Here is an 11,164-nt window from a genome sequence, read left to right as displayed (position 1 = left end):
CCCATCCCCTTAAACTTTGGGTAAATCAGTTATTCAATTACCAAAAACAACCACTATTTTGATGTTTTTGGATCGTCCAACAATCTAATGGCGTCGTTAAAAAAAACGGTCTAGAAAATCTCCTTGTTTATAAAAGTATTTGTTTTATGTCATATCACACAATCAAAATTGGTGGATTGACACATTTTTATTTAGATTTTTGCAAATAGAAAAATGTTATCCACTTGAACCTGCCAACTAAGGTTGAACACATATTTCAGATGTATAGATGAACGCAGTTTGTGTGGCCTATGACCAATGTTAAAGACTTTATTAAAGATGCATGCAAAATATTTTCACTTTCCTTGATAAATCTTAACATAATTAATCAAATTATTAAAATGTAATAATTAATGACCTTTTGACTAAAGTAAAGGTTGTACAAGTAGGTCAACTAATATTCCAATAATAGGCATGCATACAGTGGTGTGTATACCATAATTTACAAAGTTATTAAAGATGTATGGCATTTTTTATGGAAATAAATTATTAATGAATAAATAAATGTTCCCCTAAAACAAAGGTTGTTCAAGAAGGCCAGCTACAACTAGACAACTATGCATCAACGTTGATGTGTCTATGACCATGTTTGAAATAGAATACCACTGAATTTAATGACTTTGGTCATTAATGGTTGTTAATAAAAGAGATCTTGTTGTTTTGTGATACAAATGTAATTAGTAAATGTAGTAGTTGTGGTATAGTGAAATGCCCATTTAAACGTCAATACAAACCTTTTTGACCAAATATAGGTTGCAGAATAATTGTCATGTGGGTTGTTTAGAACAAGGTTGTTTCTTTACAAAAATATACAATAAGTATCTGCCAACTTTTAAGCCCTTGCGCTGTTGACTCTTTTACCCTAGTCCCTAAATATGGAAGGAAGCATATGGAGGTACAAATGTGGAAGTCTGTTGAATATCAAAAGTGAAACTAATGTCAACTCTGGGGAGTGAACGGTAGGCTTCCCTTACCAATCGGCAGACTTGTTTGTAGACTTCTACGATAACAAAGTGATTATTTATAAACATTCAAAATATGAACGTTCATAAATTCCCAGTGTTCTTCGAGGTCCCCAGTCTGGATGCAGAACAAAAAGGAAATATAGAAAAGTACTTTAAGATTCGCCGGAAATCTGGTGGTGGAGACTGCAGTTCTATACACAAAGTTGGTGAAAATATCTACCAGATTGCATTTACTGACCAGGCAGGTATGTAAATGTTGAGATTACCTATTGAACTCTAAATGTTTAGGTGAAACTTGAACATGTATTTCATAAAATCAGAAAAATGCTCTAGTATCAATTTCAGGTTGAAATTGGACTATGCAAGCACACACACAGTTTATTTTTTATTTTTATTTTTTTACATGAACCAGAAGCAGTTTCACTTTCAGACTTACTATGCCCGCACACAAAACATAAAATCGTAATGTTTTTTGTGACGGGAGCGGTTACATTCTCAACCATTTTTTAAGGAATACTGTAGTGGCAAGGCTTTTTGGTCACATATCGTCATAAATGTAATTCCTTTTTATGTTAAGTTAGTAGACCTACATACTTATATACGTCAGGGCCAGTTCTAGGCATAAGCAAAATAAGCATTCGCGTTGGACCCCTGATCTCTCCTGAATGCAGTCAACTTTTGCGAACGCAGGGGTCTGTCGTGGTTGTAACTCACCCTGGTCCAATTGTTGGTACGCAGCTGTCCTCCCAGAAGCTGATGATGTCACAGCATCAGTGTACCTATCAAGACCATTAATGTGGCAGACTATATATCATATATGACCCATTCATTGCCTTCTAGACACACGTAGATCATCTGTTGCTTCACTGCTCTACATCTTTGACCTTCGCACAACAGGCTTAGAAAGTTAAATTTTTTGCCTGTGGGTATACGGACCATGACGTGGTCTGAGTGTCTTAAAGCAGCGCGGGGCACAGCGTGAAAGGCATTGATTTTAGTGTAGCAGTGATCCAAAGTGTTTGCCTCTCTGGTCAGGATTTCAATAAAACATTTCTATTTTGGGAGTTCGCGGCTTAGGTTACCTTGGTTACCTTGGTCGAAGTCGCCATAAAAAATAATTCAGGAGTCCGGGTATGGCTGCTCCACTTGGAGAATCTGCCGTTGTGTCTCGTGCACTTTGGCTGACGGTGGAATGAAAAGACCGAGGATAAATTATGAGAATTCAAAAGGTTTGCAGTTGATGAAAAAATTATTCCAGGTCAGGACAACAGTACTGTAGTATGATGGTCACATCGTTGATATAAATGATTCCAGGTCAGGAGAACAGTACTGTAGTATGACTGTCACATCATTGATATAAATGATTCCAGGTCAGGACAACAGTACTGTAGTATGATGGTCACATTGTTGATATAAATGATTCCAGGTCAGGAGAACAGTACTGTAGTATGATTGTCACATCGTTGCCCCGCCATTGTTAATGTAGAAACATATTCCTCCTCCCTTTGTTTTGTCCGAGAGTTCTGTGTCACAATCCGCCTGGAAGATTCAGAAAACAGGCAATTGCAGCACTGAGTTCAGTATGGATCCCCACAGCCACGTTTCCGTGAAACACAAGGCGGATGATAAGGTGATCTCTGTTTTTCCTCAACCGCAAGTGAAGTTCATCCAGTTTATTGAGTGATTGCATGTTGGCAAGGAATATTCCAGGTAGGGGAGTCCTTGTCCACAGCGCCTTGACTGTTTACCTCACCGATTGCTGTTTACCCGGAGGTTTACCTACTTGACAAAGTGCAGATGTACAAACCCGATTCCAAAAAGTTGGTACACTGTACAATTGTGAATAAAAACAGAATGCAATGATGTGGAAGTTTCAAATTTCTATATTTTATTTAAAACACAAAATAGATGACATATCAAATGTAACTGAGACAATTTATCACATTAAGGGAAACATTTGTTGATTTTAAATTTCATGGCATCAACACTTCTCAAAAAAGTTGGGACAAGGCGATGTTTAATACTGTGTGGCATCCCTCTTCTTTTTATAATAGACTGCAAACGTCTGGGGACTGAGGAGACAAGTTGCTCAAGTTTATGAATAGGAATGTTGTTCCATTCTAATACAGGCTTCTAGTTGCTTCTAGGTCTTCTTTGTCGCATCTTCCTCTTTATGATGCGCCAAATGTTTTCTATAGGTGAAAGATCTGGATTGCAGGCTGGCCATTTCAGTACCCGGATCCTTCTTCTATGCAGCCATGACATTGTAATTGATGCAGTATGTGGTGTGGCTTTGTCATGTTGGAAAATGCAAGGTCTTCCCTGAAAGAGACGACGTCTGGATGGGAGCATATGTTGTTCTAGAACTTGGATATAACTGTCAGCATTGATGGTGCCTTTCCAAATGTGTAGGCTGCCCATGCCACACGCACTCATGCAACCCCATACCATCAGAGAAGCAGGCTTCTGAACTGAGCGCTGATAACAACTTGGGTTGTCCTTGTCCTCTTTAGTCCGGATGACATGGCGTCCCAGTTTTCCAAAATGAACTTCAAATTTTGATTTGTCTGACCACAGAACACTTTTCCACTTTGCCACAGTCCATTTTAAATGATCCTTGGCCCAGAGAAAACGCCTGCGCTTCTGGATCCTGTTTAGATTCGGCTTCTTTTTTGACCTATAGAGTTTTAGCCAGCAGCGGTGAATGGCACGGTGGATTGTGTTCACTGACAATGTTTTCTGGAAGTATTCCTGAGCTCATGTTGTGATTTCCATTACAGTATCATTCCTGTATGTGATGCAGTGCATTCTGAGGGTCCGAAGATCATGGCATCCAGTATGGATTTCCAGCCTTGACCCTTACGCACAGAGATTGTTCCCGATTTTCTGAATCTTTGGATGATATTATGCACTGTAGATGATGATAACTTCAAACTCTTTGCAAGTTTTCTCTGAGAAACTCCTTTCTGATATTGCTCCACTATTTTTCGCCGCAGCATTGGGTGAATTGGTGATCCTCTACCCATCTTGACTTCTGAGAGACACGGCCACTCTGAGAGGCTCTTTTTATACACAATCATGTTGCCAATTGACATAATAAGTTACAAATTGGTCCTCCAGCTCTGTACATTTAACTTTTCCGGCTTCTTATTGCTACCTGTCCAAACTTTTTTGGAATGTGTAGCTCTCATGAAATCCAAAATGATTCAATATTTGGCATGACATTACAAAATGTCTCAATTTCAACATTCAATATGTTATCTAGACTCACCTAAAGGATTATTAGAAACACCTGTTCAATTTCTCATTAATGCAATTATCAAATCAACAAATCACATGGCAGTTGCTTCAATGCATTTAGGGGTGTGGTCCTGGTCAAGACAATCTCCTGAACTCCAAACTGAATGTCAGAATGGGAAAGGAAGGTGCCGGTCTGAGTATTTCACAATCTGCTTAGTTACTGGGATTTTCATGCACAACCATTTCTAGGGTTTACAAAGAATGGTGTGAAAAGAGAAAAACATCCAATATGCGGCAGTCCTGTGGGCGAAAATGCCTTGTTGATGCTAGAGCTCAGAGGAGAATGGGCAGACTGATTCAAGCTGATAGAAGAGCAACTTTGACTGAAATAACCACTTGTTACAACAACAAGGTATGCAGCAAAGCATTTATGAATCCACAATACGCACAACCTTGAGGGCTACAACAGCAGAAGACCCCACCGGTTCCCACTCATCTCCACTACAAATAGGAAAAAAAGGCTACAATTGGCACGAGCTCACCAAAATTGGACAGTTGAAGACTGGAAAAATGTTGCCTGGTCTGATGAGTCTCGATTTCTGTTGAGACATTCAGATGGTAGAGTCAGAATTTGGCGTAAACAGAATGAGAACATGGATCCATCATGCCTTGTTACCACTGTGCAGGCTGGTGGTGGTGGTGTAATGGTGTGGGGGATGTTTTCTTGGCACACTTTAGGCCCCTTAGTGCCAATTGGGCATCGTTTAAATGCCATGGCCTACCTGAGCATTGTTTCTGACCATGTCCATCCCTTTATGACCACCATGTACCCATCCTCTGATGGCTACTTCCAGCAGGATAATGCACCATGTCACAAAGCTCGAATCATTTCAAATTGGTTTCTTGAACATGACAATGAGTTCACTGTACTGAAATGGCCCCCACAGTCACCAGATCTCAACTTAATAGAGCATCTTTGGGATGTGGTGGAACGGGAGCTTCCTGCCCTGGATGTGCATCCCACAAATCTCCATCAACTGCAAAATGCTATCCTATCAATATGGGCCAACATTTCTAAAGAATGCTTTCAGCACCTTTTTGAATCAATGCCACGTAGAATTAAGGCAGTTCTGAAGGCGAAAGGGGGTCAAACACAGTATTAGTATGGTGTTCCTAATAATCCTTTAGGTGAGTGTATATTCTCTTGTGAATAAAATATAAGTTTATGAGATTTGTAAATTATTCCATTCCATTATTCCATTCCATTTTTTTACTCACAATTTGTACAGTGTCCCAACTTTTTTGGAATTGGGTTTGTAGCTTTAACCAGAATGTCCAGTAATTAAATGGAAGTTACAAAAAATCTTGGAATAAATCCACAGGAGTAGTTTCCATGATCTTTATGATCTCCTCTATTGAGAAAACTATCAGAGAATTGTCGCAGAACACCGATTTAACAAGCAAAACAATTCAAAGAATTGGCCACCAACTTACCCGAGGGGGCCATTCGCGGTGCCATCTATTAACAATATCTCATAATGACAAAGGTGAAACAAGAAAAAAAAACAGAAATAACACAGGTACATTCCAACTCTTTGCAATGACACAGGAAATTTGCTTGGTTTTATCCTGTTTCCATTGATCATCCTTGTGATGTTTCTACATCTTGATCAGCGTGGATCTGTGGTACATTCCATTGAGTGTACCTTATTTGGAAAGGCACAGACCTGTTTATGTTAGGTCCTACAGTTAGCAGTGCATGTCGGAGTAATGTTCTTTTCCATGTAACATAACAAAATGTGGAAATGGTGGAGGGGTCTAAATACTTCCCGAATGCACTGAAAATAACCTAGAAATTGACATGATAAATTATGACATTTATTGCTCTTATTATTAACTCGTGCTTCTTGAACTCTTCCAGACCAGGAGAGAGTACTTCAGAGAACTAATCATGTGTTGGAGCTGCCTGGGGGAACTCTTTCCCTCAATCTGAGAGGCAGCCTGGATCCTTCAACCACAACACTCCCCCATGACTTCAGACAGTTGGTGAGGCCTGAATTTACAAACCCATCTATACAATACATAGTACAGGGGGGTTGAAAACAATCTGCAAAATTGAGAAATACACAACAAGTTTATACATAATCAGCTTCAGTCAACCTACAATAATGCATCCATGAATGTAAGCAAATACATAATACAAAATTGTAATAAATAAAGGTATATTTACCTAGAAAGTGAGCAGTTTCAAAAAAGAGAAGAAATGTTCATGATTATAAGTAAAATATCTATACAACAGTGGATTTTCCACCCGTCTCCCCCTTTCTATCCCTTCTACCTTGTCAAGGCATCACCACCTGATGGCCCAGAGCATGAACTTCATCTAGATTCTTACCTCCTGCGCTACCTAAAGGAGAGCCCTGGGGCTGGACGAGACCTTCAGCAAAAGCTGTCCTCTTTGGGCTGCTCTGTCCAGCTCCTTTCAGAGGAGGGGAGAGCAGTGGTTAGAGGCTCAGGCCAAGCTGAGTTATGCAGAGCTGGGGTTGAGGATGGTACTGAGCTGGGACGATGGAAGTTAGAGGTAGAGAAACTGTTTGAACAGCTTGTGGACCGGTACAAATGCCACTATGAAATGGACCCACGTAAGGTCCACACTCTGCTGCAGAGCAGTACCCTGGGTTCAGAGGACGTGAGGGTGTACGAGGAGGGGGGAGAAGGGTTTGCTGTGGTGGTTGGGGAGGGTTCTGAGGTTCAGGCCAAGCTGAAGGAGATTGAGGCCAACCTGGTTCAGCATCTGAGCTCAACAAATCAGGCAAAGATCAGAACCGTATGTCTACTGGGACAGGCTAAGCTCCGCCTTCTTGGGGAAGTGATAGAGAAGGATTTAGGTGAGTTTGTGCCAGGGGTGAAGGTAACACGCGTTGACTCAACTCAGTTGGTGCTGGAGGGCTCGGCAAATGAAGTCCGGACAGCCAGGCAGTTGGTTACAGATAAAACCTCTCTGGTGATGGAGCGAGTAGTGTCTGGGGTGTCCCCCAACCTCCTGACTTTTCTGAGTGAGGCATATGGTAGGCCTGGGTCCCTGGGCAGCCTGCTGGGATTTGGAAGCCAGGTGCAGGTGGATCTAGGGGTCACAGAGCTCCGGTTGTTTGCACTCTCCCCTGAGAAACTTGACCAGGCAGAGAAGGCTCTGCTGGGGGAGTTTGGGGAGGAGATGATTGACGTACCCAATTGTGACCCACTTGAACTAACGTCCACCATTGAGAAGAAGGTGATGGAGATGAACCAACACAGACGCAGGGTGGTGGCCAGGTATGTCCCTGGTTGTCGAGTGCAGCTGCTGGGCCACTTTAAGGAGGTTCAGGAGCTGAGAGAAGAAATCCAAGCCTTTCTGATTGACTGGGCCAGTGCAAGAGCAGTGGGATGTCCTCAACCGTACCAGAGTGGCTTAGTCAGCGAAGCAGGCATCAACTCTAGATGGGAAGAGACGGTTGCAGACGCCATCTATTCCCTCCCATGGGGGCTGCAGGTTGTGGTGCGTCAGGGGGACATCACCAAGGAAAAAGCGGATGCGCTGGTAAATGCTGCCAATGGGGATCTGGATCACGCTGGAGGTGTGGCTGCAGCTCTGAGTCGGGCAGGGGGGCCTGAGGTACAGCAGGCCAGCAGGGATCTGGTTAGGCAGGTTGGAAGATTAGGTACAGGTAGTGTGGTAGAGACCACTGGAGGGAAGCTGCCGTGCAAGATGCTGCTGCATGCTGTGGGACCAGTAGGGGGCAGCGGGAATGAGCGCCCTCTACTGGAGAAGACGGTAAAGACAGCCCTGGATCTAGCAGAGACCCTGGAGCTCCAGACCCTGGCCATGCCCTGCATCAGCTCAGGGATATTTGGGGTTCCTCTGAAGGTGTGCTCCGAGGCCATAGTCTCTGCTGTGAGGGACTTTGGGAGGGAAAAACGCATCCTTACCAAGGTCACTCTGATTGATGTACGTGCAGAAGTGGTGAAAGCCATGCAGGAGGCCTGTGATAGGCTGTTACTGGGGAGGAGGGAATCATCTGAGCAGAAGGGATGGTCCAGGACAACTACTACTGTCGAAGAAACCAGCTATTACCTCCCATGGGGGCTGCAGGTTGTGGTGCGTCAGGGGGACATCACCAAGGAAGAAGCAGATGCGCTGGTAAATGCTGCCAATGGGGATCTGGATCACGGTGGAGGTGTGGCTGCAGCTCTGAGTCGGGCAGGGGGGCCTGAGGTAAAGCAGGCCAGCAGGGATCTGGTTAGGAAGGTAGGTAGATTAGCTACAGGTAGTGTGGTAGAGACCACTGGAGGGAAGCTGCCGTGCAAGATGCTGCTGCATGCTGTGGGACCAGTAGGGGGCCGCGGGAATGAGCGCCCTCTACTGGAGAAGACGGTAAAGACAGCCCTGGATCTAGCAGAGACCCTGGAGCTCCAGACCCTGGCCATGCCCTGCATCAGCTCAGGGATATTTGGGGTTCCTCTGAAGGTGTGCTCCGAGGCCATAGTCTCTGCTGTGAGGGACTTTGGGAGGGAACAACGCATCCTTACCAAGGTCACTCTGATTGATGTACGTGCAGAGGTGGTGAGAGCCATGCAAGAGGCCTGTGATAGGCTGTTACTGGGGAGGAAGGAATCATCTGAGCAGAAGGGAGGGTCCAGGACCACCACTACCACCACAAATACTTCTCATGGGGACACTGATACTTACACCAGGGGAGCAGTCGCTTCAGAGGGCTGTGTCCAGGTAGAGATTGTCCAGGGAACCATAGAGAAGCAGCAGGTGAGAGTTCATACTTTTTCTTTGTTCAGATTCTATTTCAATCTTTTTTTTAATCTCTTTTAGTTTATTTTTCTGTTTTTCTGTCTCTGTTTTTCACTGTATTTATATCTTTCTCTTTCTGAAGGTGGATGCCCTGGTGTCCCCCATGATTGGGAGTGACCCTCTGTCCTCTCGTGTTGGGAAGGTCCTTTCAGAGGCTGCTGGACCCGAGCTACTGGCAAAGTTTCGGAGGGGATCACGAGATCTAACTGCTCCTGGTGACACCGTCCTGGTGGAGGAGTTGTCTGGTTTGCGGTCTAGCCGTGTGTTCTTCCTCAGCTGTGCCCACTATAGGAACACTCCAGCAGTACAGGTCCGTGCGGTGCGTGCATGCATTTCAAGACCGTGGAACCTCAGTTGATCCATCCCCTCTGGTCCCCAGGCTCTGAGGCAGGGTGTGAGGAATATCCTGACCTCCTGTGATGACCAAGGACTCCTGTCCATTGCTTTCCCAGTGGATGGAACCATTTTTGATCTCCAGTTCCCTCACAATGTGGCAGCGCAGACTCTGCTCGAAGAGATCCATAGATATGAGCAGATCAGATTAAACAGACGTCCCTTCCTGGTACGCATCCTTGTCCAACCCAATGACATAGAGTCTACCAAGGTGAGGAAGGACTCTTTAAGTTCCAAAACCGTAACAGAACATGTCCACTAACATCAGTATGTTACAGCCAATTACAATGTAGATTTCTATGAAGCCGTTTTATGATAATATGTACACCATCCTAACAGTTTTTATTTAGAATTATAGCAACAAGTCATTTTTTGCTGTTTCCTTGTTCGTTGTAATCTGCAGGCATTCCAGACCGCCCAGAATGCTTTGCATGTAACCGGTTTCAAAATGGTTGTTCGTCCAGAGGAAAGTGAGTTACAAAAATTCCCATGTAAATCTTATTTTGTTTAATGGGTCCATTTTAAAGGTTTTAATTACAAACCCTCCCAATAGACAACTGGAGCGCGCTCCTGGGAAGAACCTGCATTGTACAGTAATTTTTTGTCCAAGCTCAGTCCAAGAAACATCACTGTGACTGATACATCTGGATTATGTGATACTAACGTTCCTGAATTGAAACCTATAGTTTAATGTGTTACAATGTTCTCCAGAGGCACATGCCTTTCTCATTGTTATAAAAGTAGAAGGGTACACAGTCCACGAGAAAGAAACCATAACCAGAGGTCTTCAAATGTGCCTCATGGCTCTTCACTTATGGGGGAAGCTCAGCAGTTTGACCATTGAGCCCAAGAACTTGTATACAATGCCACTGGGAAGTATTCAGACCCCATCACCTTTTCTACATGTTGTTGTGTTACTTCATTTATAATTGATAAAATATTGTTTGCCCTCAATCAATACACTACACCATAATAACAGTGCGAAAACGTAACAATATATTTGTTTTAATGCTATTTAAATGGGATTTCACTAAAGTTATTCATAAAGCCCCTATGACGTCTATTGATTTATTTTCAGCTAGCGGTGGTTAAAGTTAGCTAAAGTTTGCCATGGCTGTAAGAAAATGTAACCATGGATTTCTTGTTGCCAGTAAACCACTATCAGGGTGTGGAATCCTTTAACCTTAAAGCACCTTCCATTGTAATATCAGAAAATGTCCATAATATTCAGTACCTGCAGTTATAGTGGAATGATAGTGTTTCTTAACGTTTATTCACCTAGAAATATGTTTAGTCTCTACAAAAGCAGATTTTAAAATGCTGACTTTCTGCTGCTGTTTTCAAAGAAATTCTGTCATCAGCCTCACAAAGAGAACTGATTACCTTTCCTCATATACATGGATAAACCATAGCAGAATGGGTCAAGCAAAGTAAAATCTTTATTCTGGCCACAGAGATTAACACGAAGGTTATTCCTGTCATGGAAAACGTCATTTCTACCAAGAAATGTGCACAAATGTTCTTGTTTGTTGTCAACTGTGTTATAAAGGGAGGATAAACACCTGTGTTTATATACCAATATATACTTTGTTTATATATATCAGTGGCTCCCAACCTTTTTCAGTTACTGTACCCCCAAAAATAATTTGCACTGCTTGGAGTACCCCTGAAGTACCCCCTCATGTTC

The 11,164-nt window shown here is 43.1% G+C and overlaps 1 protein-coding gene across 1 annotated transcript; it reads left to right on the top strand.

Moving 5' to 3' along the window:
- The first annotated feature begins 761 nt into the window (after positions 1–761).
- On the top strand, positions 762–11,152 carry LOC114828686 (protein mono-ADP-ribosyltransferase PARP14). The gene is made up of 7 exons (XM_029117393.2): positions 762–1,249; positions 6,166–6,290; positions 6,592–9,042; positions 9,167–9,394; positions 9,464–9,688; positions 9,881–9,947; positions 10,031–11,152. The coding sequence occupies exons 1-7, from the start codon at positions 1,078–1,080 to the stop codon at positions 10,072–10,074; spliced, it is 3,312 nt and encodes a 1,103-aa protein (XP_028973226.2). The 5' UTR covers positions 762–1,077; the 3' UTR covers positions 10,075–11,152.
- Positions 11,153–11,164: the final 12 nt, after the last annotated feature.

The sequence above is a fragment of the Esox lucius genome, chromosome 24, assembly GCF_011004845.1.
Source record: "Esox lucius isolate fEsoLuc1 chromosome 24, fEsoLuc1.pri, whole genome shotgun sequence".
NCBI lineage: Eukaryota > Metazoa > Chordata > Actinopteri > Esociformes > Esocidae > Esox > Esox lucius.
The sequence above is the reverse complement of the archived record's forward strand: the minus strand, read 5'-3'. Positions and strand labels throughout refer to the sequence as shown.

What these genes read in the sequence shown, in the direction of transcription:
- LOC114828686 (XM_029117393.2), top strand. Translation starts at nt 1,078, where the DNA reads ATGAACGTTCATAAATTCCCAGTGTTCTTCGAGGTCCCCAGTCTGGAT. An exon ending in GAACCATAGAGAAGCAGCAG is followed by an intron (nt 9,043 to 9,166) that starts GTGAGAGTTCAT and finishes CTCTTTCTGAAG; the next exon opens with GTGGATGCCCTGGTGTCCCC. An exon ending in GGTTGTTCGTCCAGAGGAAA is followed by an intron (nt 9,948 to 10,030) that starts GTGAGTTACAAA and finishes CCCTCCCAATAG; the next exon opens with ACAACTGGAGCGCGCTCCTG.